The following is a 27,935-nucleotide window of genomic DNA, read 5'->3' as shown; positions in this document are numbered from 1 at the left end:
GATTGCATTGAAGGAATCGGCGTTAAAGTGACACGCTCACTGTATTGCATCACATTGACAGGTTGGAACGTTTCAAGTAAAGGCAACATACCAAGACATTTAATACAATAATTCTGCATAATTACAAAAAGGTACTTACTTGGTATTGCAAATAATAATTATAATACTATTATGATCATGGAGGGCAAAATTACACATGGTACTACACAGTAAAGATACACTATATATAGAAAGGTATGTGGACACCCCTTCAAATGAGTGGATTCGGCTATTTCAGCCACACCCGTTGCTGACAGGTGTATAAAATCGGGCACACAGCCATGCAATCTCCATAGACAAACATTGGCAGTAGAATGGTCTTACTGAAGAGCACAGTGACTTTCAACGTAGCACATAGAATGCCACCTTTCCAACAAGTCAGTTTTTCACATTTCTGCCCTGTTAGAGCTGCCCCGGTCAACTATAAGTGTTGTTTGTATTTATTAAGGATCCCCATACTCTTCCTGGGGTCATACGCAATTTGAAATATTACATGACATTTCATAACACATTAGGTGTTCCCTCGGGCCACTACTCTACGATCAAATATCTACAATACCTGTTATTGTGAAGTGGAAACGTCTAGGAGCAACAATGGCTGAGCCGCGAAGTGGTAAGCCATAAAAGCCATTAGAACGGGACTGCCGGGTGCCGAAGTGAATCTGTCCTCGGTTGCAACACTCTACCGAGTTCTAAACTGCCTCTGGACGCAACGTCAGCACAATAACTGTTAGTCAGGGGCTTCATGAAATGGGCCGTACACAAGCCTAAGATCAACGTCGGCTGGCGTGGCTTAAAGCCCGCCACCAGTGGAAACGCGTTTTCTGGAGTGATGAATCACGCTTCACCATCTGGCAGTCCGACTAACTAATCTGGGTTTGGCGGATGCCAGGAAAACGCAACCTGCCCGAATCTATAGTGCCAACTGTAAAGTTTGGTGGAGGAGGAATAATGGTCAGGGGCTGTTTTTCATGGTTCGGGCTAGGTCCCTTTGTTCCAGTGAAGGGAAATCTTAACGCTACAGCATTCTAGACGCTTCTGTGCTTCCAACTTTGTGATAACAGTTATGGGAAGGGCCTTTCCTGTTTCAGCATGACAATGCCCCCGTGCATAAAGCGAGTTCCATACAGAAATGGTTTGTTCGAGATCTGTGTGGAAGAACTTGACTAGCCTGCACAGAGCCCTGACCTCAACCCCATCTAACACCTTTGGGATGAATTGGAACACCAACTGCGAGCCAGGCCTAATCGCCCAACATCAGTGCCCAACCTCACTAATGCTCTTGCGGCTAAATGGAAGCAAGTCCCTTCAGCAATCTTCCAACATCTAGTGGAAAGCCTTACCAGAAGAGTGGAGGCTGTTAATGCATCAAAGGGGAGGACCACCTCCATATTAATGCTCATGATTTTGGAATGAGATGTTTGACGAGCAGATGTCCACATACTTCTGGTCATAAAGTATATGTCATGTCAAACTACACAATTGTGCCCAGTAATCTGTGTTTCCTAGCCTGATCCTAGATGTTTGTACTCATTCCCACTCCAATTATTTGACATGACAATGAGTGACAAAGAGGTGGCATGACAGCACAGCATAGGCTGGCACTCAGGTTACAGTCATTTGTTTGCTAAATAAAACTTCAAAACCATGAAGAAGGCAGGATGTTGCTTTCAACATCAGAGACAAACAGCCTTACATACATCCGTATGAACCATACTGTAGTCATCACTCTCTATGATCTTCTCAATAAAATAATACAGTACATCACTTATTAAAATAGACAATCCTTTCCATCATAAGATATCAATAAAATAAACAAATGTATCTTGAACCAGTAGTTCCATTTGTATAAGTGGATTTCATTTAACTTTTTTGCAAACACCATTCATACAATTTACCCTATCTACCGTATGTGTACAGTATAGAAAGAACTCCACAGATAAAGGTTTAACTTAAAATATTCTGTACAATATGGTCAGTTTGTAAAGTGCAATGGCAAAGTAAAATCATAAAGGCTTGAAGTCATACTTCCTTAGTATAATAAATATATTACATTGTTTGGAGTCCCTCGTGGTAGTGTATGTGCATGTTTGAGACGGACTACTTTGCAGTCGGACGGCGTAGAATCACTGATCTACAAATCACCACACTTATTATATGTGATCATGATTAGTGATTCTGCGCCTCGCCATGCTCAAACTGATCCCGTCAAATTAACTGATAGTCTGTACTGGTGAGGTGGTTTTCACTGTCCTTGCAGGTAGTGAAGGGTTTAGAGGGTTGATGAGGGGTACAGTACAGCTACGTGGTGATGGTGCTCCTGTCCCCTTGCAGCCAGTACTCTTCGGTCTGCATCTCAGTGAGGCGAGACACTGTCCTTTGGAAGGCAAAGATCTCCTCTGCTCCACTGAAGATAGACAACTCACTGGCTGCATCCTGATCCAGGAACAACACATGAGGGTGTAAATGCATTCAATAGAAAAACACCATTAGTGAAAGTGTTTGGTCTTTTTTGGTGTTTTCCTAAAGTCTGAGAACAAAGCAGGTTTGGAGAGAAGCTGAGAAGTCAACAAACAGAAGGTCATAGTGTACAAAACATTGGGAACATCTGCTCTTTCCATAACTAGGTGAAAGCTATGATCCCTTACTGATGTCACCTGTTAAATCCACCTCAATCAGTGTAGATCAGGGGTCTCCAACCATTTCTAGCATGAGAACTACTTTAAAAAAATAAAACATGTCACAAGATACTTTTCTAACTTTCAAATAATCACATTATTCTCTTCTCCCGTGTCTTTAGTGTACCAGTGTACCAGAGAAAGTAGTGCACTATGTACTGTCAATATACCTGGTAAAATAAATGGTTAATAAACAACTAAGGGGGACCTATAAAATCTGTGATTTCCCCCCCAAATTGTTTTATATTTTCCCAAATTATTTTTATTTATTTTTTCTGGTTCTAGATTTTTTGGTCTTTCACTCTCAAAATTACAATTGTTCATAGAGAAACAACTAAATAGGATGTTCTGAGTCCATGTCAATGCTTAAATCACATTAGAAGACACATTTTTCTTCATTCTGGAAGACTGAAGGGAATTCCCTTTAATTGCGCATCTGGCCCTTTAATTGTGCATCTAGTGAGTAAAGAATATGCCTTCTAAGGCACCAGTCTAGTGATGATTCTGTATTGCTACTGCTCATTTAATGTGAAAGTTTGAAAATAACAAATAATAGATACAAATTATATTTGTTAATGACAGTTTACGGTGGAGTACTTGAAAATTGCATATACTTTCAGAATTGTTTAGCGAGCTACTCAAAGGTGGGCTGCGATCAACCTGTTAGGAGACCCTGGTGTAGATGAAGGGGAGAAGACAAGTTAAAGAAGGATTTTTAAGCCTTGAGACAATTGAAACATAGATTGTGTATTTGTGCCATGTGAGGGTGAATGGGCAAGACAAAAGATTTAAGTGCCTTTGAACGGGGTATGGTAGTAGATGCCCGGCGCACCAGTTTGTGTGTGTCAAGAACTACAACGCTGCTGGGGGTTTCACGCTCAACAGTTTCCTGTGTGTATCAAGAATGGTCCACCACCCAAAGGACCTCCAGCCAACTTGACAACTGTGGGAAGCATTGGAGTCAACACGGGCCAGCATCCTTGTCGAAGGCTTTCAACACCTTGCCCCAACCGAATTGAGGCTGTTCTGAGGTCAAAATGGGGTGCAACTCAATATCCTAATGTTTCGTACACTCAGTATATTGTAGGTCATATACTCTCTACCTAAGTTAGAGACCAAGAATATAAAGTTGGGAGTATTTGGCTGCAATTCGTACCTTTTTTAGGTTGAGATCATCCATGAGTTCATGATGGTGGTGTTCGTGATCTCCGTCGTGTACAAAGATGTCATCCAGAGGGTGATCGGCCAGAATCACCACTCGTACCTGGGGGACCCAGGATGAGACATTTACTGACACTGGTTGTTCTCATCAAGCCTGGTCCTAAAACTGGGACCAGTCTAGTTTTAAGCAACTCAAAAAAAGAAAACAAGTGCTTCCAACAATGCTAATCAAACAACCTCAGCGGTACATATAAAAAGCACACTAATATCAAAGGATAGTCTCAAAAAACAATAACAATGTGTTACAATAATAGAAGATGTGAGATAAGAATTTATGGCGCACAGACAAAGTTTCCGTATAAACCATACCATATTAAAATGATCCAGCCTCAAGCTTAGAAATAAAGCCCTCTTTTCACCCTCCCTGTACGATTATGCTTGTTGATTTTGTTTCTTATTAGGTGCAAATAAATAACATAAATTAAAACTAAAGTGGTTTGTAATGTTACCTTGTGGTCATAGAAGGCATCTATAAGCGTGATCAAGCGTCTCGCTTGAGTCTTCTTGTTCATAGTGAGCAGGGGAATGTTCCTGATGAATACAGTATCAAACTGCCTGGAGATCTCCAAGTAGTCACTGGCACCCAATGGCTAGAACACAAAACACATCATGTATAAGTATGACCCTTACAGTACAGGGAGTGCATATATACAGTGAGTTCCCGAAGGTATTGGGACAGTGATATGTTTTGTTGTTTTGGCTCTGTACTCAGCACTTTGGACTTGAAACGATACAATGACTATGAGGATAAAGTGCCGACCGTCAGCTTTAATTTGAGGGTATTTTCATCCCTATCGGGTGACCCGTTTAGAGGCTGCAGCACTTAATTTACTCTCCCCATTCAATGGAACGAAAAGTATTGGGACAAATTCACTTACATGTATTAAAGTAGTCAAAAGTGTAATATTTGGTCCAATTTTCTCAGCACACAATGATTACATCAAGCTTGTGACTCTACAAATTTGTTGGATGCGTTTGCTGTTTGTTTCAGACTATTTTGTGCTCAATAGAAATGAATGGTAAATAATGTAGTGTGTCATTTGAGTCACTTTTACTGTAAATAAGAATATAATATGTTTCTAAACACTTCTACGTGAATGTGGATGCTACCATGATTACAGATAGTCCTGAATTAATTGTGAATAATGAGTGAGAAAGTTACAGATGCACAAATATCATACCCCCAAGACAATCTCCCCTGTTATTGTAATGGTGAGAGGGTAGCATGTCTTGGGGGTATGATATTTGTGCATCTGTAACTTTCTCACTCATTATTCACAATTAATTCAGGACTATCTGTAATCATGGTAGCATCCACATTAATGTAGAAGTGTTTAGAAACATTATATTCTTATTAACAATAAAAGTGTCTCCAAAATGACAATACATAATTTACCATTAATTTCTATTGGACACAAAATAATCTGGAAAAAAAGTGCTGTAATTTCTAAACGGTTGACCTGATATGTATTTTAAAAAATACCCTCAAATTAAAGCTGACATTCTGCACTTTAACCTCATAGTAGGTCAGAGCCAAAAACAACAAATGTGTCACTGTCCCAATACTGTTGGAGCTCACTATATTTAGTATGTCTATGTGATCCCTGTGGGAATTGAACCCACAACTCTCTTACCAACTAAGTAACACAGGACGTACAGTTAAACGTACAGTCTGGTGTGGTCACTTACTCTATCACACAGCTCCTCGAAGGTACAGTCTGCTATGGTCCCACAGGTTTTCATAAGACTGACCTCCCTGGCTAGCAGTTTCAGAGTCCTTGGCCGTGTTACTAGAGAAAGAAAATCTGGTTTAGCTAAATTACAAGTAATAAACTCAACATGATGAACACAATGAAGCTCAATATATTATTAAGTATACCATTAATACAGAATGTTATGTTCATATCTTGCACCTATAATTACAGATCGCTCCATCGATCCCTCTTTATCTACACTCAATGACAACATGAGCATCTTACTGTCGTTCTGTTTGAAGGCCAGCTCGTCAAACATCTTGTCCAGTATTGCCTCAACACAAGGTTCACTTGAGCTGTGTCGAAAAAGGGTAACATAGCAAAATATGATGAACCACATTATTTAAAACATGAAACTATACTGAACAAACACAAATTGGCTTGAAAGAAAGAGTTCCATACTAAAATAAATACTACCAAATATAACCTAGTAATTTGAGTATTGAAATGCCTCATGGCTGTATCCATGGTTTGCACCATGCAGTTCTTACAGGAAGTACAGTTTCCCAGCTGAGGGTCTGTTTCTTCTGCGGTAGTCTATCCCAGAGTCCAGACGAAGCTCTTGGCAATAGTTCTGCATGTAAGAGGCAGACTACCGTAAGACAAACCTTGCCTGTACGTTTTCAAATCAAATCACATTTTATTGGTCACATACACATATTTAGCAGATGTTATTGCGGGTGTAGCGAAATGCTTGTGTTCCTAGCGCCAACAGTGCACTAGTATCTAACAATTCACAACAATACACACAAATCTAAAAGTAAAAGAATGGAATTAAAAAATATATAAATATTAGGATGAGCAATGTCAGCGTGCCATTGACTAAAATACAGTAGAATACATTTGTCTTATATACAAAAGAAATCAGAAATGTATTTCTTATTTACCTTCAACACAGCAATAAATGGCACAAAGTTGACCCTCTGTAGTCCGTTCTTGTACAAATCTAGAAGAGCGGAATAGGTCTGGTTAGATCAGTATAGATTGTCCTCTATGGATTGTGCTGAACGCAGCTCAACAAGGTATTTGTTTTGTGATGTAATATTCTACTTGCCCTCTGGGGGCCGGTTGGACGTGGCCACTACAACAACCCCATTCTTAAAGAGGTTTTCAAAGAGCTGTTTCAGAATCATGGCATCTGCAATGTCTGTCACCTGTGGAATGAATTTACAACCAATTCACTCATATAGTTATATCCTGTTATATTTTCATGCTTCCAATACTGGGAACCATGCATAGAATAGAATATAACTTTATTAGTCCAACTAAAACAGGTTTTGGCTAAAACAGGATTCCTCATTATCACATCCATACATTAGCTAACGCTATTCAGATGATTTTGTACAATTATAAAATGAAGGTATAACATTAGTTCTCGCAGCTAGCTGCGTTCTTCATCGACGCACGAGCCGAGTGATCCACCGCTAAGAGTTGTACTCTTTTCTTTTTACACAGAGGCTAGTTGCTAGACGGAGTTGGGGAGGTTGCCCTCCTTTCCCCCGGAAGAGTAAGAGGAATATCCCCCGGACCTTACCTGAAACTCATCAAAGCACAACAGACAGGCCTCTTCACTGATCTCCTCTGCTATTGGCGCAATCGGGTCATAGACTTTAGCCATCCTCCCAGCTTTCCTTTTTGGCAGGCTCTTTTTAAGGCGATGTATCCCTAAATACAATAAGTAAAAGAACAAAGATTGAGTTGACTCTGGACCTGCTCATAGATCTCAGTTCAATCAATCAATCTGAATCTATTGCTCAACTCATTATTGACATTAAGTATGATCAACAAGTCATGTCAATCGTCATTTAGCGACACAACTTAACCTACTATTATGTACATCTAACATGAAGCCGTGGAAATGGACCCTCTTTTTCTTCTCTGTCTCCACGTATGAGTAGAACATGTCCATAACCATCGTTTTCCCTGTGCCTATAAAACAGAGAAAAACTGAATGATAATTCATTGTTTCAAATGTGCAATGTAGTCAAAAAGGGAAATATCATAAATGTAATGCTAAAGTGGCAGCACAAAGATGGATATTATACAGCTACTACTTACCAACATCTCCATAGATGTAGTACCCTTTTGGGGGCTTTGGTTTAGAGAAAAACTGTCAAATAAAATAGACAGTGTTCAATGTATTGTTCAATGTATTGTGAGTGTGTGAATATAGGGTTAACTATAGATTATAGTCTATACATTATTTAATGTGTTTTGACAGTGTTAAAAATCAAATAATGTATTATTGACATCAGTAAGAACATGGATAGAAATCGGATTACCTTCGAGAAGAGGGACGTAGGCTGGTTGTTGTAACCTCTTAGGGTTTTGTGCATTTTATCCAAGGTCTGAACCACGGCTTTTTGATGCGGGTCCTCTTGCAGCGACTCATCCCTGACCAGACTGTTGTAGTGCTCCATTGGTCCGCTGTACGCTGCGGCAGCATTGCTGTCTTCTGCAGCCGGCTGGGGGAGAGCATCCGTCGAGTAGCCTGAGCAGTAGAAAAGATCACGGAATCGGAATTATCGTTACATCCTGAAGCTGTGGTAACTAGTCACATAGTTAGCTAGACCCCCCTTGTGGCGGTTATTGGTTAACGTGCTAAGAGCAGAAACGTAACGTTATTCATTTAACGTTAGCGAGCAAACTGTCCAAAGCCAAAAGGTTCCGTCAGCGATTCGATATTCCCTCGTCTCTAAAGGTAAGTTGTGTAAGCACCGTAACAATGTAAGTAGCTATCTAAAAATGTCATTATAATAATGGCTGATTGACGCATAGGTTGCTAGTTAATTAGCTATCTAGTCTAACTAGACAGGTCAGGAATGGAATTAAGTTTGACAGCTGGCACTAGGGGGTTTAGAGAAGCTAGCTATGCTAACTAACTGTCAGTACTCATTTTGAACAACACACAGCAGTCAATGTAGCTCTTGCCTCACCAAAATAATATGCTCACCTCGTCTGGAAATGTTAGTCACACCGTTACATATCGTTTTCGAGGAATAGTACTGATCTTTCAGTAGAAATCTAATGATGGGTGACACCAAGGGCGACATCTTTGACGACAACATGCACGTCGCCATTTTGGCTTCAATTCCAACTTTATTGAACAAGGCGGAAATGCACAAAACGATTCTGAAATGCGTCAGGAGAGGGCAGTAGTAGAAGAGAAAGAGAGAGGCCCAACTCGGCGGAAAATATGTGTCCCTCCAGCAGGTGCATTTATTTCGTTGTTTCGTCCACCAAGCAAAGAGTTTGAGAGAGAAATCAATGAGTGTCGAATTTGGTCAACAACAAAAATGAATGGCTTATTTTTATCACATGAGGTTTATTTGATAGAATATATTTTTTGTAATGCTTAAGTTGTTACGAGTGTACTGATATAAGTAGGACTCGTGATATCACGGCAACTTTGAGAAAAAACACTAACTTTGAGATATCTCCAGATGGATATTCATGCATATTCATGGTATGAGGCCAGTAGCATAGCATCCAGTGATGTGTATTCACGGTTGCCAAGGTAAGCAACGCTTCCCCAAAAATTTTACCAATTAATTTAATTGTTTTACAATTTATCTTTAGTCTCTCAATGTTTCATAATTTCCCTTCAATTTGCAAGAGGCTGAATGTATTTGGAGCCAGATAGCTGCCAAAAGGTTGAATGTATGTATTGTTAGGATCGTAAGAAAATCCATACCTAAATTGTTAAGATCGTAAGAAAAGCAATGTGTGAAACATGAAACGTAACCATTAAATTAGATCTGTAAATGTACGATGCTATGTTACGACTATGAATTAACATTTACACATTCAATTCTTACTTTACGTCTCCCTTTACTCGGTTATAAATCTTTTTTATACTTACAAACTTTTGTCAGGAATGTGACATCTGCAAAGGACATGAGCTGAACGTAGCTAGTCTAGGTTAGCAAGTCAATCAAGCAACTGTAGCCCAGACTTTAGTTGCTTTGCAGCTTCCAAAAACAGCAGCCAAAATAAAAGTCTCGAGCTTGTTTTAGAATGACATTCGCTAACAACATTTTTCAATTTCCACCAAAAATGACATACCCAAATATAACTGCCTGTAGCTCAGGACCTGAAGCAAAGATATCAAATTATTGATGCTATTTGAAACTATTTGGGGTTAAACTGTAGACCCCAGTTCCTACATTTGAACATCAAAATGGATTTTATTAAACAAAACTATGCTACATTTTTATCTCTGGGACCCTTAGGATGACAAATCAAAGCAAGATTACTGAATGTAAGTACATTATTTACCTTCAGAGGTGAATGTATTAAACCAGTTGCTGTGATCATTTTTATGTTCTTATGCACTCTCCTCAAACAATAGCATGGTATTTTTTCACTGTAATAGCTACTGTTGATTGAACATATTACACATGTCTATGTCCCGGAAAGATGGCTGTTGTATACAAAGTCATTCTAGTCACATTAGCGGACGTTAGCAACAACCGTCCAGGTTTAGGGACACCCATCCCGTAGAGGTTAAATGGAAGAAGTTTGGAACCACCAAGCCTCTTCCTAGAGCTGTCCGCTCGGCCAAACTGAGCAATCGTGGGAGAAGGGCCTTGGTCAGGGAGGTGACCAAGAACCCGATGGTCACTCTGACAGAGCTCCAGAGTTCCTTTGTGGAGATGGGAGAACCTTCCAGAAGGACAACCATCTCTGCAGCACTCCACCAATCAGGCCTTTATGGTAGAGTGGCCAGACGGAAGCCACTCCTCAGTAAAAGGCACATGACAGCCCGCTTGGAGTTTGCCAAAAGGCACCTAAGGACTCTCAGACCATGATAAACAGGATACTCTGGTCTGATGAAACCAAGACTGAACTCTTTGGCCTGAATGCCAAGCGTCACGTCTGGAGGAAACCTGGTACCATCCCTACGGTGAAGCATGGTGGTGGCAGCATCATGCTGTGGGGATGTTTTTCAGCGGTAGGGACTGGGAGACTAGTCAGGATCGAGGGAAAAGTGAACGGAGCAACGTACAGAGAGATCCTTGATGAAAAACTGCTCAAGAGTGCTCAGGACCTCAGACTGGGGCCAAGTTTCAACTTCCAACAGGACAATGACCCTAAGCACCCAGCCAAGACAACGCAGAAGTGGCTTCGGGATAAGTCTTTGAATGTCCTCGAGTGACCCAGTCAGAGACCAGACTTGAACCTGATGGCTCCAAAGAACATGGCTGACGTTTAACATTCTCCCAACCAATTGTGCTATTTTGTTAGTTTTTTTGCGTTTTGTTTAACTTGTTTTTTAAAACTTATTGTGTACATAATGTTACCGTCTCTTATGACCGAAAATAACTTCTGGACATGAGAACAGCGATTACTCACTGCGGACTGGAAGAAACTTTTTCCTTTAACGAGTCCGACGAGAAGGATATCCTGCTTTCACTGGAACAGGCCCAGATCCACGCCTTTTGCGTGAAGAAAAGACGCAGGAAAAGGGGCCACAGAGAGGGCAGCCTTGAGAATCCGTAGGCGAGCGAGTAAACTCCCATTGCCATCCGTTCTTCTTGCTAACGTGCAATCATTGGAAAATAAAATTGATGACCTACGTTTTAAGATTATCCTACCAACGGGACATCGAAAACTCTAACATCTTATGTTTCACCGAGACGTGGCTGAACGACGATATGGATAATATAGAGCTAGCGGGATTTTCCATGCACCGGCAGAACAGAGACGCTACCTCTGGTAAGACGAAGGGTGGGGGTGTGTGTCTATTTGTCAATAACAGCTGGTGCGCGAAGTCTAATATTAAAGAAGTCTCGAGGTATTGCTCGCCTGAGGTAGAGTACCTTTTGATAAGCTGTAGACCACACTATCTACCAAGAGAGTTCTCATCTATATTATTCGTAGCCATCTTTTTACCACCACAGAATGAAGCTGGAACTAAGACCGCTCTCAACCAACTCTATAAGGCCATAAGCAAAGAAGAAAATGCTCACCCAGAAGCGGCGCTCCTAGTGGCCGGGGACTTTAAATGCAGGCAAACTTAAATCAGTTTTACCAAATTTTTACCAGCATATGTCACATGTGCAACCAGAGGGGGGAAAAAATCCTCGACCACCTTCACTCCACACACAGAGATGCATACAAAGCTCTCCCCCAACCTCCATTTGGCAAATATGACTATAATTCTATCCTCCTGATTCCTGCTTACAAGCAAAAACTAAAGCAGGAAGTACCAGTGACTCGCTCAATACGGAAGTGGTCAGGGTGCGGATGCTACACTACAGGATTGTTTTGCTAGCACAGACTGGAATATGTTCCTGGATTCATCCAATGGTATTGAGGAGTACACCACCACAATTTTACATAATTATGACATAACATTGAAGGTTGTGCAACGTAACAGCAATATTTAGACTTAGGGTTGCCACCCGTTCAATAAAATACGGAATGGTTCCGTATTTCACTGAAAGAATAAACGTTTTGTTTTCGAAATGATAGTTTCCGGATTTGACCAGCTTTTTTACATGGCACATATTGCACTTGTACTTTCTTCTCCAACACTGTTTAACCATTATTTAAACCAAATTGAACATGTTTCATTATTTATTTGAGACTAAAATGATTTTATTTATGTGTTATATTAAGTTAAAATAAAAGTGTTCATTCAGTATTGTTGTAATTGTCATTATTACAAATATATAAAAATCGTCCGATAAATCGGTATCGGCTTTTTTTGGTCCCCCAATAATCGGTATTGGTATCGGTGTTGAAAAATCATAATCGGTCGACCTCTAATTACAGGCAACATCCGCATCGAGCTAAAGGCTAGAGCTGCCGCTTTCAAGGAGCAGGAGACAAATCCGGACGCTTATAAGAAATCCCGCTATGCCCTCAGACGAACCATCAAACAAGCAAAGCGTCAATACAGGATTAAGATTGAATCCTACGACGTTCGTCGGATGTGGCAGGGCCTGAAAACTCTTACGAATTACAAAGGGAAACCCAGACGCGAGCTGCCCAGTGACGCGAGCCTACCAGACGAGCTAAATGCCTTTTATGCTCGCTTCGAGGCAAGCAACACTGAAGCATGCACGAGAGGACCAGCTGTTCTGGATGACTGCCGATGTGAACAAAACCTTTAAACAGGTCAACATTCACAAAGCCGCTGGGCCGGACGGATTACCAGGACGTGTACTCAAAGCATGCGCGGACCAACTGTCAAGTGTCTTCACTGACATTTTCAACCTCTCCCTGACTGAGTCTGTAATACCTACATGTTTCAAGCAGACCATCATAGTCCCTGTGCCCAAGAAGCGAAGGTAACCTGCCTAAATGATTACCGCCCCGTGGCACTCCCGTCGGTAGCCATGAAGTGCTTTGAAAGGCTGGTCATGGCTCACATCAACAGCATCCTCCCGGACACCCTAGACCCACTCCAATTCGCATACCCCCCCAACAGATCCACAGATTATGCAATCTCAATTGCACTCCACACTGCTCTTTCTCACCTGGACAAAAGGAACACCTATGTGAGAATGCTGTTCATTGACTACAGCTCATCGTTCAACACCATAGTGCCCTCGAAGCTCATCACTAAGCTGATGACTCTGGGACTAAACACCTCCCTCTGCAACTGGATCCTGGACTTCCTGACAGGCCGCACCCAGGTGGTAAGAGTAGGCAACAACACGTCTGCCACGCTGATCCTTAACACGGGGGCCCCTCAGGAGTGTGTACTTAGTCTCCTCCTGTATTCCCTATTCACCCATGACTGCGTGGCCAAACACGACTCCAACACCATCATTAAGTTTGCTGACGACACAACAGTGGTAGGCCTGATCACCAACAACGATGAGACGGCCTATAGGGAGGAGGTCAGAGAACTGGCAGTGTGGTGCCAGGACAACAACCTCTCCCTCAATGTGAGCAAGACAAAGCAGCTGATCGTGGACTACAGGAAAAGGCGGGCCGAACAGGCCCCCATTAACATCGACGGGGCTGTAGTGGAGCAGGTCGAGAGTTTCAAGTTCCTTGGTGTCCACATCACCAACGAACTATCATGGTCCACACATACCAAGACAGTTGTGAAGAGGGCACGACAAAACCTTTTACCCCTCAGGAGACTGAAAAGATTTGGCATGGGTCCCCAGAACCTCAAAAGGTTCTACAGCTGCATCATCGAGAGTATCCTGACCGGTTGCATCACCACCTGGTATGGCAACTGCTCGGCATCTGACCGTAAGGCGCTAGTGCGAACGGCGAACGGCCCAGTAGTGCGAACGGCCCAGTACTGCCAAGCTTCCTGCCATCCAGGACCTATATAATAGGCGGTGTCAGAGGAAAGCTCATAAAATTGTCAGAGACTCCAGTCACCCAAGTTACAGACTGTTTTCTCTGCTACCGCACGGCAAGTGGTACCGGTGCGCCAAGTCTAGGACCAAAAGGCTCCTCAACAGCTTCTACCCCCAAGCCATAAGACTGCTGAACTTTTTGTACACTGCTGCTACTCGCTGTTTATTATCTATGCATAGTCACTTCACCCTCACCTACATGTACAAATTACCTCAACTAACCTGTACCCCCGCACACTGACTCGGTACCAGTGCCCCTTCTATATAGCCTCGTTATTGTTGTTCTTATTGTGTTACTTTTTATTATTACTTTTTTATTTTAGTCTACTTGGTAAATATTTTCTTAACTCTTCTTGAACTGCACTGTTGGTTAAGGGCTTGTAAGTAAGCATTTCACGGTAAAGTCTACACTTGTNAATATTTTCTTAACTCTTCTTGAACTGCACTGTTGGTTAAGGGCTTGTAAGTAAGCATTTCACGGTAAAGTCTACACTTGTTGTATTCGGCGCATCTGACAAATAATAGTTTGATTTGATTGAACATCTCTTGGGAGACCTGAAAATAGCTGTGCAGCAATGCTACCCATCCAACCTGACAGAGCTTGAGAGGATCTGCAGAGAAGAATGGGAGTAACTCCCCAAATACCGGTGTGCCAATATTGTAGCGTCATACCCAAGAAGACTAGAAGCTGTAATCGCTGTCAAAGGTGCTTCAACAAAGTACTGAGTAAAGTGTCTTAATACTTATGTAAACGTGATATTTACGTTTAAAAAAAATTTTTTTTTATACATTTGCAAAAATGTCTAAACCTGTTTTTGCTTTGTCATTATGGGGTATTGTGTCTAGATTGAAGAGGGGGGGGAAAACATGTTAATCCATTTTAGAATATGGCTGTAACGTAACCAAATATGGAAAAGTCAAGGGGTCTGAAAGCTTCCCAAATGCACTGTATTTGTCATGTAGTGACTACATGTCTTTCATGTGCATATGACAAATAAACAAACAATCTTGACGAGAGCATTCCAACGGCCAGAACTGGGTCGTTCCACAAAATGAGTGCCCTTTGATATGTAAAGTAGACATTTTTACAAATTTTGAATTTTAAAATACTTTTATATGAAATGAAGTGCCCTTTGGTATAGTCCACATGGAGAATTCAATCAATCTAATTGTCAATATGAATGAAGACTTGCTAAAGTGCATTTTTAGTAATTTATCAAATCAAATTTATTTATATAGCCCTTCTTTCATCAGCTGATATCTCAAAGTGCTGTACAGAAACCCAGCCTAAAACCCCAATCAGCAAGCAATGCAGGTGTAGAAGCATGGTGGCTAGGAAAAACTCCCTAGAAAGGCCATAACCTAGGAAGAAACCTAGAGAGGAACCAGGCTATGAGGGGTGGCCAGTCCTTCTTCTGCATAATAGTGTATGTAGATGTGCCTCCGGGTCGGAGATTATAGACAAGATACATGGACCAAGATGTTCAAAAGATCATAACCAAAGCAACTGACCAGCATGGTCATTAGATACTAATAAATCACACGTTTAGATTGTGCCGTAGGAATGCCCATACAATGTACGAGCACCCTTCAGGGATTAAATTTCATTGAGCTTTTCATAGTCACAGATCATTTATAGAGTATCCTGAACCGCTTACTGCTCGGTTTCTCTAGAGACAGTATCTGAAACAGCAGTCTCGGCCTGACATTCTTTCGTAGTGACCACGCGATCCAGAACACTCCATTTTATAAATACCTGTAACAGTTCAGAGGATATCCATCATGCCGCAGGCAGAACAGTTGAACTGGGGAAGCAGCAGCGACGGCCAGGTGGACTGGGACGGCAAGGAGTCATCATGCCAGGTAGTCCTGAGGCATGGTCCTAGGTCTCAGGTCCTCCGCAGAGAGAGAGAAAGAAAGAAAGAGAGAATTAGAGAGAGCATACTTAAATATCACACAGGACACCGGATAAGACAGGGAATACTCCAGATATAACAGACTGACCCTAGCCCCCCGTACAATAAACTACTGCAGCATAATACTGGAGCTGAGACACAGGAGGGGTCAGGAGACACTGTGGCCCCATCCGATGATACCCCCGGACAGGGCCAAACACAGGCAGGATATAACCCCACCACCTTTGGCCAAACTCAGCAAGCGCCCCACACCACTAGAGGGATATACTTTCAACCACCAACCTTACCATCCTGAGACAAGGCCGAGATAGCCACCATAAGATCTCCGCCACGGCACAGATCCCAAGGGGGGGGCGCCAACCAGACAGGAAGATCACGTCAGTGAATCAACCACACACTCAGTACGCACCCTCTTAGGGACGGCAAAGTAAGACGTAAGAGCACCCAGTAGGAGGGCACAACATTGATGCCAAGGATTACCAATAGGGTTAGAGGCAGCAGAGATCCAGTGCGAGAGAGGAGGAACAGGCCAGGACGAGACAGCAAGGGGTTGGTTCGTTGCTCCAGAGCATTTCCATTCACTTCACACCTCCTGGGCCAGACTACACTCAATCATATGACCTACTGAAGAGATGAGTCTTCAGTAAGACTTAAGAGTTGAGACCCGAGTCTGCGTCTCTCACATGGGTAGGCAGACCATTCCATAAAAATGGAGCTCTATAGGAGAAACCCTGCGCTCCAGCTGTTTGCTTAGAAATTCTAGGGAGAATTAGGAGGCCTGCGTCTTGTGACCGTAGCGTACGTGTAGGTATGTACGGCAGGACCAAATCGGAAAGATAGGTAGGAGCAAGCCCATGTAATGCTTTGTAGAGTTAGCAGTAAAACTTGAAATCAGCCCTTGCCTAACAGGAAGCCATGTAAGGAGGCTAACACTGGAGTGAATAATGATCAAATTTGTTGTTCTAGTAAAGATTCTAGCAGCCGTATTTTAGCACTAACTGAATTATTAGTGCTTTATCCGGGTAGCCGGAAAGTAGAGAGTCGAGTTCTTATTACACATACGTTAACCGAAGTAAACACAAGCATGGATAATTAATTTTTCTGCATCATTTTTGGACAGAATAGTTTCAGATTTTTGCAATGTTACGTAGATGGAGAAAAAGCTGTTCTAGGCAAACCATAGGGTCTTGATCTGATTATCGGTCAAGAATGACAAGATAAGAACCTAAGAAGCCCCGAAACGATCGGACGGTCCTTATCAGAGCCACTTTGTATTTATGAGACAAACTGTAACAAACCAAATTCAAGATCTAATTTGATCAGTAGTCAAGCATTAAGATTCTACTTGTAGCTTGGGGAGCCAGTAAGAAACACAGCAGCACATGTTATGACTGTCCCGAGTATCTCAAAAGAGTGTATGAAAGTTTGCAAAGCCAAATCCACTCCTTATGTCTGAAAAATCTATCAGGCACTTCTACGAGTAGAATGGACAAATGTTTGAGGGCTTTCACCCACTAGCTATTCATTGAAGACCACCTTGTATCTAGGCGTGTACATTCAGCTATATCTCGTAGTGTCAAGGTTTGCCACAGTAGCAGTGAAACATTAACATTATGTTATCGCCGCAAGATGACCTTAACACAATCCCCAAGAACGCGGCCTAAAAACGCAGCATATATCAGATATGAAAAGCAAACGGTAATGTGGTCTCTAAAAACAGGAACCAATATTATGGCACGGAAACACCGAAATGTTACAGTTGCTTTGTCAGAGACGACAAACCATTCACAGAGACAAAACCTGATTATCTTTCCGACCAGAGAACGATGTTAAACCAGGTGCCAAACTTGTCCGCTGAATAGACACACTTCTTAGGAATGGAATCAAACCTAGAGCGGAGGGACTCTCACAATGCCTTCTCCAAAGAATGATGTAGGTGACTTGGGATGCTATCAGTGAGCCAGTAGGCTCTTCTGGCAGCACTAAGTGATGCACTGCGGAGGACAAGATGCTTGGAGCCTCGGATGATATAACTCTGAACGGCCAAACTTCAATGAAGGCTCAATTAGTACACACCTTGTTCAAATGTTCACCTTCACAAGTGCAGTCTCAGTGCTATGATGGGGTCTAAAACCAGACTGAAGCATTTCGTATACATTGTTTGTCTTCAGGAAGGCAGTGAGTTGCTGCGCAACAGCTTTTTCAAACATTTTTGAGAGGAATGGAAGATTCGATATAGGCCGATAGTTTTTTATATTTTCTGGGTCAAGGTTTGGCTTTTTCAAGAGAGGCTTTATTACTGCCACTTTTAGTGAGTTTGGTACACATCCGGTGGATAGAGAGCCGTTTATTATGTTCAACATAGGAGGGCCAAGCACAGGAAGCAGCTCTTTCAGTAGTTTAGTTGGAATAGGGTCCAGTATGCAGCTTGAATGTTTAGAGGCCATGATTATTTTCATCATTGTGTCAAGAGATATAGTACTAAAACACTTGAGTGTCTCTCTTGATCCTAGATTCTGGCAGAGTTGTGCAGACTCAGGACAACTGAGCTTTGGAGGAATACGCAGATATAAAGAGGAGTCCGTAATTTGCTTTCTAATGAGCTGATCTTTTCCTCAAAGAAGTTCATGAATTTATTACTGCTGAAGTGAAAGGTTATTTATGAAGGTTATTATTTATTTTATGTGACTAGTGATTATAGTCTGTCTATAATTTCAAGGTCAACCCTGTTACTTGAACTGAACTCTTGTTTTAATATGGTAAATTTCAAAAGAAACATTGAACATCTAATAGTCAAATCATAGTGTAAAAGTAGGTGAGCTGGTTCTACTTTGGCCATTTTCTGGTGTTTTGTGGTGAGAATGAGCGTAACACATCAACCCTTTTACCTACCCATAGATAGACAGGCTAAAATTATTTTAACAATTTCATTTTTTTTTGTGAATCTTGCATTCAATTTCCCCTCCTTGTTGCACACCACAAGCTTCCATTCCCTGTGTCACAAGGGGATTCATGGCTGATTTAACTAGTAATTATCAGTTGGAGGACCATCCAAATTGATTTTTCCCAGATGTGGTAATATCCCACTTGGTTACAAACAAACATAACACCACTAACCATCCATTGTAGAGCTGTATAATATCACAAGACCTAAACCTACACTTTGAACTACACTTTGACATATTGTGGAGTACGATGTATAGTTTTTGATTAAATCGATATAAAATAAGATGATATAAATCGTTTTTTTTTTTCATTTTTTCATTCAGCTGGAGAGGCACTTTACTATAGCATTTTTTTTTTTACTCTCAAGATAGGAAAATATTACCACATGCCAAGAGTGTGCAAAGCTGTCACCAGCTATTTGAAGAATCTCAAATATAAAATATATTTTGACTTTTTTTGGTTACTACATGATTCCATATGTGTTATTTCATAGTTGTGATGTCTTCACCATTGTTCTACAATGTAGAAAATAGTAAAAATGATGAAAAACCCTGAGTAGGTGTGTCCCAACTTTGGACCGGTAGTATATGCACACACTCAATACTTTCTAATTAATTTCCTATTGTAGTTAGTGGTTGGTTTGAGGATGTCTTCTGTACTCATTATTCATCCTCCCAATTTTGAGGGAGCCTGACTCAAGCGGCAAAACATGGGAGTTACAGCCACCATGGTGTTACAGGCTTGTTGCCATGACAACAGTAGAACGTTTCTGGCAGATACACAGACACACACACACACACACACACACCATTACAGTGGAGATTCCACTCTGCGTTGCGGTTCAAGAGATTTAGAAGCAGGCAAATACACTCAGACACAGACAGGACAGAGGGGGATTCAGTAGGAGATCAACTGAAAAGGGATATACTCTCCAATCCTCATTCTTTCTGATGGTGTGTGCATATTGGCTATGTCTTCTCTTCCTATTTTTCATTGTCTTTGTCTGCATGAAGGAAGGAGGAAGCATGCTGCATGCTACTGCTATATTCTGACCACTATAATAATTTAGCAGTGCCTGTGTGCATAGCCTTCTGTGCTGTGTATATATGAGACATGTATGTATTCTTTTTTTTTCCGTCAGTAGGATGGCACTTGAGGCTGCTGCTTTTTTAAGATTAGGGTGAGCACTGTCATCGTAATGGTAGTTCATAGCTGTGCAGTGAAATCAATTCCCCCCCTCCCTCCCTCCCTCCCTCTGCCACTGCTGAATGCATTAGTGTAATGAGATGTCTGCAGCCAGCCAGCCAGCCTGTGTGCCGTGCAGCGGTAGCAGCAGCAGAGACGAAAGGAGCAGGGAGAAACACGTACAGTACAGCAGCTAGAGGCAAAATGGCTTTCACAGCCTGCTGAGGGAGTGTGCTGTGCTTAGAACCTTCTCCTGCTAATCTGGACTCTAACAGGGATCGAAGAAGGGAAGACCTTGCTTCTCAAGCGTTCTAGATCAGAGGAGATCAGGTAACGGAAGCGCTGGTAGACAAGCAGCCAGAATGTTGGGGCTCACAATGAGGATAGGATGGACTGGATGGTAGATCTGTTCCATCAGGAGGAGCTTGCTTTTATGCGTGGTTGCCTTTTGTGTTGTCTGTTTTTTAGTGTTCAACTCAATTTTCTGTAGCTGGCTGCATTAGTGCCCTGCAGCAGAATGTCTTGCAGGCTCTTCTGTTTACTGTTGTTGTGGTTAATGTGATGTGACAGCATCTTTTCCCACATCAGCCTCAGTAGCTGGAATGTGGAGGCACAATTTCAATAGATTCTTATGCAGCATGTGTATGTTTGTTATATGTGAAGAGATGATTGATTCTATGAAAGAACAATGTTGATGTATGACGTGTGCACTAACAGTGGTTTAGATTACAAGCCATGCGGTCTTAAATTATTATTATATCTCCCTTTGTGTTTCCCTCCTTCCTGTATGTCTCCCTGCAGCCCCAATGAGTGTACTTGCAGCAGCACAGAAAGCAGATAACAACAGTGAAATGCAGTCGCCTGCAGTGTCTCCTTCCTTCCTCCCCAGCCAGCCAGGAAAGATTCCCGGCAGGAAGAGAGGGAGACCCCCACTTCATCGCAAGATGGATTTTCCAACCCACTACCCTGACTCCCTTCCTCCTCTCAAAGTTCCCAAGAAGAGGGGGAGAAAGCCTGGCTTCAAGGTCAGTGTCAGGGATGGGATGGGAGGGGAGAAGAAGAGGAGGGTATGGGATGGGATGGGGGGAAAGAGAGGGGAAGGGGGGTGGCAGTGGGGATGCAGGATGTTTAAAAATGCATATGATGATGTAGCAAGACAGACCCCCCAGACAAATTTGTTTACATATTAGTATTAGTATTCTGATTGGCCACTGCATATGCCTAGCAAAATGTCTGCATTGTTAAAATGATTGGTGAGTGTCGCAATAAGAATAGGGAATATTATGAATTATTTCGTAAAAAGTTATTTACACTGAACAAAAAAATAAACGCAACATGCAACAATTTCAAAGATGTTACAGTTCATATGAGGAAATCAGTCAATTTAAATAAATAAATTGGGCCCTAATCTATGGATTTCACTTGACTGGGAATAGAAATATGCATCTGTTGGTCACAGAAACCTTTTTAAAAAATGGGCCTCACAATTGGCCTCAGGAACTCGTCAATGTATTTTTGTGCATTCAAATTGCCATCGATAAAATGCAATTGTGTTTGTTGTCTGTAGCTTATGCCTGCCCATACCATAACCCCACCGCCACCATGGGGCACTCTGTTCACAACGCTGACATCAGCAAACTGCTCACCCACACGACACCATACCCATGGTCTGCGGTTTTGAGGCTGGTTCAACATAGTGCCAACTTCTCTAAAACGATGTTGGAGGCGGCTTATGATAGAGAAATTACCATTAAATTCCTCTGGCAACAGCTCTGGTGGACATTTCTACAGTTAGCATGCCAATTGCACACTCCCTCAACTAGAGATATCTGTGGCATTGTGTTGTGTGACGAAACAGCACATTTTAGAGTGGCCTTTTATTGTCCCCAGCACAAGGTACACCTGTGTAATGAGCATGCTGTTTAATCAGCTTCTTGGTATGCCACACCTGTCTGGTGGATAGATTATCTTGGCAAAGGATAAATGCTTACTAACAGGGATGTAAACAAATTTGGGCACTAAATTTGAGAAAAATAAGCTTTTTGTTGGATATTTTATTTCAGCTCATGAAACATGGAACCAACACTTTACATGTTGCGTTTACATTTTTGTTTTGTGTACAAATTGCCATACAAATACAATACCAGTCAAATGTTTGAACACACCTACTCATTCCATTTTTTATTTTTTATTTGTTCTACATTGTGGAATAATAATGAAGACATCAAAACTATGAAATAACACATATGGATTCATGAGAGTCCTCATGAGAGCCAGTTTCATCATAGCATTTGATGGTTTTTGCAACTGCACTTGAAGAAACTTTCAAAGTTCTTGACATTTCCGTATTGACTGACCTTCATGTCTTAAAGTAATGATGGGCTGTCATTTCTCTTTGCTTATTTGAGCTGTTCTTGCCATAATATGGACTTGGTCTTTTACCAAATAGGGCTATCTTCTGTATACCCCCCCTACTTTGTCACAACACAACTGATTGGCTCAAACACATTAAGCAGGAAACAAATTCCACAAATTAACTTTTAACAAGGCCCACCTGTTAATTGAAATTCATTTCAGGTGACTACCTCATGAAGCTGGTTGAGAGAATGCCAAGAGTGTGCAAAGCTGTCATCAAGGCAAAGGGTGGCTAATTTGAAGAATCTCAAATATAAAATACATTTTGATTTGTTTAAAACTTTTTTGTGATTCCTTATGTGTTACTTCATAGTTTTGATGTCTTCACTATTATTCTACAATGTAGAAAATAGTAAAAATAAAGAAAAACCCTTGACTGAGTAGATGTGTCCAAACTTTTGACTGGGACTGTATATTCATGTGGAGATTGCTGTTGAGTGTTTACTAATGCAAGTTGCAAACCATAATATTTTAATAATAATAGTACTACTACTAATAATAATAATATATGCCATTTAGAAGACCTTTTATACAAAGCTACTTAGTAATGTGTGCATACATTTTATGTATGGGAGGCCCCTGGAATCAAACCCACAACCCTGCTGTGGAAGCAACATGCTCTACCAACTGAGCCATACAGGATAATTTTAGACTTGCTACCTAAAACTGGAATAAAATGCCATTATTTACAAGTGATCCATTTAAACTGTGTACAAATAACCCTGTAGATACTGAGATCCTACCCTTGTGTCTCCCTGCAGCTGAAGCCCAGGATGGTGATGACTCCCCTGGCCATCTCTCCTCCCAGCAGCACCCCAGAACCAGACATGAGCTCCATCCCCCAGGATGCTGCGACCATCCCTCACTCTGCCACGCCCCAGGTGCTCACAGGTAGGCCACGCCTTTCGATCCCTCCTATTGTGTTCCCTGCAGTGTTTATCTACATAAACAAGCAGGGCAACATGGGTCTCTCTCTCTCGTTGTGTTCCCTGCAGTGTGTATCTACATCAACAAGCAGGCCAACATGGGTCCTAACCTGGATAGGAAGAAGCTGCAGCAGCTCCCAGATCATTTTGGGCCTGACAGGCCTTCTGTGGTGCTGCAGCAGGCTGTCCAGGGCTGCATCGACAGTGCCTTCCAGCAGAAAGCTGTGTTCACTCTCCTCACACAGGGCTACGGAGGAGAGAAAATATCAGGTATAACATAAACCCACAGATTGTATGTAGTGTAACTGAGATTTCTGTTTTATATTCATTTATTTCATTAGTAGAAATTGCCCATAGGGAAATAACAGATATTGGCATACACTCATTTGATAATCTAATAACCATGAGGTATCCTTCCTTTGTCATGTCCATTCGCCCTCTGAATGGCACACATAAACAATCCATGTCTCAATTGTCTCAAGGCTTAAAAATACTTATTTAACCCGTCTCATTCCCTTCGTCTACGCTGATTGAAGTGGATTTAACAAGTGACATCAATAAGGGAGCAATGCTTTCACTAGGATTCACCTGGTCAGTCTATGTCACGGAACGAGCAGGAGTCCTTCATGTTTTGTACACTCAGTGTAGAGAGCAATACTTTTGACCAGGGCCCATAAAGGCTCTAGAATAGGGTGACATTTGTTGCTTTGAGATTGTTGCTTGGAGACATGGCTGTAGAGTTGTGTCGCCTAGGGCAAGGTTAACTGCAACAAGCTTTACTACAATAGGAAGTCAACAAAGTTTCTAGGTTAATCAAGTGTCCCCTTTGATTTCCAGCCACCTTCGATGGGAAGCAGCACCTTCTGAGTCTGCCTGTGGTCAACAGTGTCGGCTACGTGCTACGCTTCCTCAAGAAGCTCTGTCGCAGCTTGCACTGTGAAAACCTCTTCAGCGACCAACCAATCACCCAGCATAATGCCTCCTACCAATCAGAGGGTAATGTACTGTCCTTTATTCAATTACATTCAAAGTACTTTATTTATCCTACAAGGGGCAATTATGTAGGCAGGAGTGCAGATCTGATGCATTGTACATTACTTCTTAGAAAACACAGTCCTGTAACTTAACAAGAGCCTCTGAGAAATTGTCCCTCTGAAATATTGTGGGCTCAGTACCCCAAATATTGTACTATATTGCTTCAGATTGCACATGGAAGCACAGAATGACAATTTGTGAAATACACATCATTTGGTGTTTTACTTGTGTAATCCCTAGTAATCCATTATCAAAATCCCTGTATTCCTACCCAAACAGCTGAGACCTCCATGCCAGAAGACTACCTAGAACACTCCCATGTCCCCCAGAAATATCCTAGGCTCAATTCCCCAAACATGTGCGTTTGTTGCTTCGGATTGGACAATTAAAGCACAGAACGGCATTTCAAATACATATTTCAAAGACTTCAGCTTCTATCCAAAAGTGATTCAAAGTGTTGCAAATATTTTTTTACTTATGTCATCTCTTTCCATTCATTTCACAGCTGAAACCTCCATGCCAGAGGAGTACCTTCTGGACCCGTCAGACAAACGCTACTCAATGGACCCAGGTGACTCCGCCTTTAGTGCCATAAGCTCCTCCTACTCATCCAAACCGTCCTATGGGTTTCGCTCCTCGCAGCAATTCCCCAACAGCTCCTCCCCCATGGGCATGTGTAGACAGACGTCTAGTCCAAATACTTTCCTGGAAGGTAACAGGATAGGTAAGAAACTGGAGAGTGGAGACTAGAGTTGCAAAATTCTGTTAATTTTCCCAAAATTACCAGGTTTTCCTGCTTATTCCCTTCTGATTCCGGCGATCTTCCAACTGGGTTTTCTGGAAAACCTGGCCGTTTTGGGAAAGTTTGTTTCTTGCTATAATCACAATGCCGTAACCAGGTAAAATAGACCAGTAGTGAAATCTTTATTCTGTACCTGTCTTTCTCTTTTCTCATCCAGCGTACAATCCATCTCAGGACTCCCAGGAGTCCAAGGTGCCCCCCAGTAAGGACCCTTCCACCTGGAGTGTAGAGGACGTGGTGTGGTTCATCAGAGACGCTGACCCCCATTCCCTGGGCCCTCATGTGGACATATTCAGGAAGCATGTAGGCTACCCCTGGGCTCACTATTAATGAATTAATATTTTGATACCTTGCATCCTCACTCCTCACCTTCTCAAAACGCCTTGGATGAGAAGGTCAGGGGGGAGGAACAGAGGAACCTTGGACCTTCTCCTCCAATATAGTTGAGAAGGAGGCGAGGAGACAGGGTGTGAGGAATCACAGAAAATCTCATTGAGATTGAGGCCTGCCCACTGGGCAAAACCTGGTTGAATAAACATTGTTTCCACGTCATTTCAACAACTGCAAAAAATGTGCTAACATTAAATCAACGTGGAAAACTGTTTGGATTAGCAAAAAGTCATCAACGTAAGGGATTTTTTTTTTTTTATGCTACCAACTTGCAACCTAAATCCAATGACATGGTGACTTTTTTTGGTTGATTTCACGTTGAATTCACGTTAGTTGACAACTTAACCAAATGTAAATCAAAACTAGATGTTGAACTGACATCTGTGTCCAGTGGATGGATCTGCAACGGTGATCGGATTATATCTGGATGTGATGTTTTGTGAAATACTAACCAGGATTTGGGTCACGTCACTTCCATTTCAATTCAGTCATTTCAGTGAACAACACTGATACACGTGTATGATTAGTTTACTTGTGGAGATATAACCTGACTTTCTTTCCCACAGGAGATAGACGGCAACGCGTTGTTACTTCTAAAGAGTGAGATGATGATGAAGTACCTAGGACTGAAGCTGGGGCCAGCCCTGAAGCTCTGCAATCACATCGACAAACTAAAACAAAACAAGTTCTGAATCTGAACATTTTTTTCACTCCATCAATCTGTGGGACCCAACTTTGTGGATGCCACCCAAATGGCACCTTTATATAGTGCACTACTTTTGACCAGAGCACTAAGGGTCCTGGTCAAAAGTAGTACACTATATAGGAAATAGGGTGCCATTTGGGATGCTATATTTGACAAATTATTTAGCATTTTCAGATGTTATGTAGCTAATGAAACAAAAATTGTATTCTGATGGAATACAACGTTTTGGGGATATTCTAGTTTTTATGTTGAAATAACTTTTTGGTTTATACAGATGGCACAATATGCTAATTCTGGAATGCATAACTGATACACTGGCAGGCAATATTGGGAAAAGTAGACTATACTACTTCGAGGATACAGTTGTTCCATAAATGAGTTTATTAATGTACCTATGTGCCCAAAGCACATAGCAAGTCACATTTATGATCTGTTGAGAAGTAGGAATTGTTTTAGATAAACTATTATTTATACTTGGTCTCCTAAAAACGTAGTTAAGGCCCCACAAATGTGTGATAAACACATAAAAATTGTCCCATATTGTTTTGATTCTATACCCTCACAAAAGTGATTTGAATGTGTCATAGGGTTGAAGCTACAGTTCCAGTTCCACATATGGTTTTGCAAAATCTATACACATCAATGTAAACTCATATTGTGAAGCATGTGATTAGAAACAGGAGTTTAAGCCCATGTTAAACATTATTAAACTCTTTTGTTTTTTACACAAAATAATGTAAACTAAACTCAGTGCAGAAATACAAATGACTTTGCATATTGTTTTACATATTATTTTGATTAAAATGGTTAAAAAAAACATGTTTGTGCTCAAATACATGACAATGAGCCATTTCTAGTTGAATATACCAGATTGTCAAATAATCATCATCTTCAGACACCTTACAAATTCATTGAAACTTGATTGTGTGGGTATTTACTATATAAATGTTTTACTACGTTATCATTCTTGAAACAGAGTTGGAGAGCATAAGGGATGACAACACTCACCGGGAAAAATGTCTACAGTATTGGGTTATGAGGCCATATAGCATTGCTTGTGTGTGCCAGTTTGGCAGTATGTGTACATTTTAGTAACCAGTGTATGTGAATGGAGCTGTATATGATTACATGTTAGCCATGCCAAGTCAAATCAAGCTGGGACAATGTCTTTTATTTTGAAAATCATATTGGAAAGATATACTGTAAGTCAGAGAATAACCAAGGTATGGATGAGTTTATTTGTATTGGTGCTAAAGAAGTTCTCAATGTATTGAATATCTCATGTTTGCTTTTGTGTTGTGAGTTTTAAATGGAAAACACTCAATGTGTGTATTTAACCTGGCTGTGTATCCTAAGTATTAAATTAAGAAAATATTAAGGGAACAAGGTATGGTTTGAGGAGCATCTTTCTTTGTGATATCAACCAATTTACAGAATGAAATGAAGCTTAGGATTCATGGGGAAATAATAATTAAACGTTACCAAATGTGTCCACATGGTGACACAATCATATGTTAATTCAGATTGTTCTGCTTCCTGATGCAACATTATTTATTACAGGTTACTTCAGTATATTCGAATTAGTCAAACAG

General features: G+C 41.4%; 2 protein-coding genes across 6 annotated transcripts; one reads left to right on the top strand and one right to left on the bottom strand.

Moving 5' to 3' along the window:
• Positions 1-77: 77 nt before the first annotated feature.
• LOC111968438 (AFG1-like ATPase) lies at positions 78-8,796 on the bottom strand. 2 transcript variants are annotated; one of them, XM_023993979.2, is made up of 13 exons: positions 8,646-8,795; positions 7,975-8,183; positions 7,751-7,802; positions 7,520-7,621; positions 7,227-7,357; positions 6,747-6,846; positions 6,580-6,638; positions 6,184-6,266; positions 5,918-5,988; positions 5,628-5,728; positions 4,388-4,528; positions 3,874-3,981; positions 78-2,475 (listed from the first exon to the last, which is right to left on the bottom strand). In XM_023993979.2, exons 1-13 carry the CDS (start codon positions 8,770-8,772, stop codon positions 2,341-2,343), a joined length of 1,419 nt encoding a protein of 472 aa, XP_023849747.1. In that variant the 5' UTR covers positions 8,773-8,795; the 3' UTR covers positions 78-2,340. The 2 variants fall into 2 exon arrangements, with proteins under 2 accessions (XP_023849747.1, XP_070301185.1); XM_070445084.1 differs by lacking the exon at positions 78-2,475 and adding an exon at positions 2,484-3,743 and having other exon boundaries at positions 8,646-8,796.
• LOC111968439 (sex comb on midleg-like protein 4) lies at positions 8,142-27,731 on the top strand. Of its 4 annotated transcripts, XM_070445085.1 has the most exons (9): positions 19,676-19,837; positions 20,162-20,399; positions 20,871-21,094; positions 23,246-23,375; positions 23,480-23,680; positions 24,248-24,406; positions 24,951-25,169; positions 25,405-25,550; positions 26,204-27,731. In XM_070445085.1, the coding sequence occupies exons 3-9, from the start codon at positions 20,876-20,878 to the stop codon at positions 26,327-26,329; spliced, it is 1,200 nt and encodes a 399-aa protein (XP_070301186.1). In that variant the 5' UTR covers positions 19,676-19,837; positions 20,162-20,399; positions 20,871-20,875; the 3' UTR covers positions 26,330-27,731. The 4 variants fall into 4 exon arrangements, with proteins under 4 accessions (XP_023849750.1, XP_023849748.1, XP_070301186.1 ...); XM_023993982.2 differs by lacking the exons at positions 19,676-19,837; positions 20,162-20,399 and adding an exon at positions 8,142-8,393; XM_023993980.2 differs by lacking the exons at positions 19,676-19,837; positions 20,162-20,399 and adding an exon at positions 8,965-9,209.
• Positions 27,732-27,935: the final 204 nt, after the last annotated feature.

The sequence above is a fragment of the Salvelinus sp. IW2-2015 genome, linkage group LG9, assembly GCF_002910315.2.
Source record: "Salvelinus sp. IW2-2015 linkage group LG9, ASM291031v2, whole genome shotgun sequence".
Taxonomy (NCBI): domain Eukaryota; kingdom Metazoa; phylum Chordata; class Actinopteri; order Salmoniformes; family Salmonidae; genus Salvelinus; species Salvelinus sp. IW2-2015.
This window is presented reverse-complemented; position numbering and strand designations above follow the sequence as displayed.